This window comes from Bufo bufo, chromosome 2 (genome assembly GCF_905171765.1).
Source record: "Bufo bufo chromosome 2, aBufBuf1.1, whole genome shotgun sequence".
Lineage (NCBI taxonomy): Eukaryota > Metazoa > Chordata > Amphibia > Anura > Bufonidae > Bufo > Bufo bufo.
Genome location: NC_053390.1, coordinates 298,356,095 through 298,359,228, shown reverse-complemented (window position 1 = coordinate 298,359,228; position 3,134 = coordinate 298,356,095). Strand labels below are relative to the sequence as shown.

General features: G+C 35.5%; 1 protein-coding gene across 1 annotated transcript; it reads left to right on the top strand.

Moving 5' to 3' along the window:
* Window positions 1-849: 849 nt before the first annotated feature.
* LOC120990824 (olfactory receptor 6F1-like) lies at window positions 850-1,788 on the top strand. Its single transcript, XM_040419726.1, has one exon. It carries the CDS (start codon window positions 850-852, stop codon window positions 1,786-1,788), a length of 939 nt encoding a protein of 312 aa, XP_040275660.1.
* The last annotated feature ends 1,346 nt before the right edge of the window (window positions 1,789-3,134 follow it).

Here is a 3,134-nt window from a genome sequence, read left to right as displayed (position 1 = left end):
GCCCTGTCAATCAAAGTGGAGAGGGTTCTCCTAGGGGCTCATTTGCAGATATTAAAACTTAATTTTTCTCAGTAATGCAGGCACATATAAACATGGGACCAACAAAGATACCTTTAGCTGCCAAGTGCACATGTAACAGGTCAAAAAGTTACATAGGTACAAATCTGCTGACAGGTGCCCTTTAACTTCTTGTATAGAGCTCAGGTCATCGAATTTGGTTATATAGCAACAAATGAGTTACTGTGCTTACAGAGCTAACTTTGTAGATAGGGGTGTACACTGAAATCATAGCAATAGTCTGCTGAAAACTTGTGGCCTATTTAACTTTTTCTAACTAAAGTTTAACAAAATTCAGTGCTGCTTTATACGGCATCTGTCAGCAGATTTGTACTTATGACACTGGCTGACCTGTTACATGTGCGCTTGGCAGCTGAAGGCATCTATGTTGTTTTCATGTTCATATCTGCCCGCATTGCTGAGAAAAATTATGTTTTAATACACTGAACAAAAATATAAACGTAACATTTTCGATTTTGCTCCCATTTTGCATGAGCTGAACTCAAAGATCTGAAACATTTTCTACATACACAAAAGACCCATTACTCTCAAATATTGTTCACAAATCTGCCTAAATCTGTGTTAGTGAGCACTTCTCCTTTGCCGAGATAATCCATCCCACCTCACCAGTGTGGCATATCAAGGTGCTGATTAGACAGCATGAATATTGCACAGGTGTGCCTTCGACTTCCCACAATAAAAGGACACTTTGAAATCGTAAACTATAATCATTGCACATTATCTTGAGCAGAAAACATTAAGAAGGCCATAAAAACAATCCATTCTACAAATATGATCATATTTAACAAGACCGATGGGTTTTTATTAATGGAATTTCACTATTCTCCAGTGGTTAAACAGATATTTTTTTTCCTTCTTCTGAATGTCTACTCCATCACCGTGATTGGAAACGTTATTATCATTTTCATCATTTCTACCAATAAACACCTACATAAACCAATGTATTTTTTTCTTATTAATTTGTCATTCTTAGACATATTGTTTACCAGCACAATCACACCAAAGTTCCTGTCTCTTCTGGCAAATGGAAGCAGATTCATCAGCTATGTGGGCTGCATGATACAATGCTACAGCTTCTTCTTCCTTGGTGCTACTGAGATATTAATTCTAACTGTCATGTCTTTTGACAGGTATATGGCTATATGCCATCCTTTACATTACATGGCCATATTAAGCCCCACACTCTGTCTATATCTAGCTTTGGGTGCTTGGGCATGTGCTTTTCTTGACACCATAGCCCCAACTGTACTAGTAGTTCGTCTTACCTTCTGTGGCTCCAACAAAATTAATCATTTTTTTTGCGATGTAGATCAACTTTTAAAACTGGCCTGTGCAGACACCCAATATCTAAACCTTTTAGATTTTGTGGTTTCTGCAGTGATTGTGTTTGGATCACTTATACTGATTATTGTTTCATATTTAAACATAATAATTGCAATATTAAAGATACCCTCATCAGGAGGGCGATGGAAATCTTTTGCAACGTGTTCTTCTCATCTTTTAGTTGTCTTTATTTTCTATGTTGGCACCGTGTTCATGAGCTTAAGATCTATTAAAGATTCCTATGTAGATTTTAACAAGTTGTCTGTTGTCCTGAACACAATAATCACACCGCTCTTTAATCCATTCATCTACACTTTAAGAAATGATCAAGTAAAATGTGCCCTGAAGAGCTTGTGGAACTATGGAGACAGATATATTGGGAACTGACCTGGGAAATAATGATATGACCCTACAAAAAGAGACAGCATGGAAACTGAAATATATGCATCCGAAGTTATTTTGTGTAAATTTAAAATTGGTTTAGCGGCTTGCATATCTATATTTCCTTTGTTTCCAAGCTAGTTCGACCATTCCAAGAATACAAAGTATTCATACTCACCTCATTATATTTCATCACAGGAAAATATCAATTGAAGTTAATTTACAATGGATTGTTTGCAGTGCATTGTAAAGATAAGAAGTATAACAATCAACTGCAATTGCACCGTATACATTAATAATAATATAATATCTTTATTTACAATCAAAGGGTACCCGTATAGACAAAATCAGATATTATATAATAAATTATTAACAATTCAATCAAGCCCTGTCTGCAAGAGCTTACAATCTATAAGGAAATAGGGATGACAATAAAGATAAAATCTCTCTCTTAGCCAATAGCAGGTCGCGACGGTGACCAGCCTCCCTAGTGTCACCCATGATGATAGGGACCCCTCCCGTACCAGGTTTATTTTGGCAACAACATTTTAGATTTTTCCTCCTCTCATTCCACGAGCCATCACTTTTTAAAATTATTTTTGCATTGCCGTAGCTATATTAGGGTTGTTTTTTTTGCAGGATGAGTTTTATATTTTGATGGAATAGAACCATTTTATGTTCTAAATACATGTTGCAAAACTATAAAAAATTATTTCTGGGGCGAAAAAAAATGCAATTCCACCATTGTTGTTAGGGCTTAATTTTTACTTCACTATGTGGCGAACATGACATGGCAACCATTTTCTGTGGGTCAATATGATTACTTTTAACACATTTGTATTGTTTTTGTTATGTTTAACTCTTGTATTCTGACACCTATAACTTTTTTTTTTCTGCTAAATTTGATGTAAAATCCTCATTTGTGAGTTATTATTGGTGTCATTAACATTCCGCAACAGAACAGAACGAAAATAAAGTTTTGTAGCGTATTTCCTGAAGCTGAATATCTCCATTAATTTCCCTGGAGAAGTAATCTACACAGAAGTCCGCAAAATAACAAACAAAATACCCATCCTAATCTATTGCAGAAAAATCTGCAAGAAAATTTGCAGCATAAACTGCAACAAAAGACACAACTTTGGAAAATCTGAACATGTGTATTTTGTTGCGGAAGATTTCACTACGTGTGAAGGCATCCTTACACATAGCAATAAATCAGATTCCACTTTTAATTTTCAAAAGGAGCTTAAAATTAAAGATGTAATCTAATTGGTTGATATGTGCAACTAAGGCTACTTTCAGACTAGCGTTTTTTGCGGATCCGTCATGGATCTGCAAAATGCTTCCGTTCC

Excerpts from the sequence above, each read along its gene's own strand:
- LOC120990824 (XM_040419726.1), top strand. The coding sequence starts at position 850 with ATGATCATATTTAACAAGACCGATGGGTTTTTATTAATGGAATTTCAC.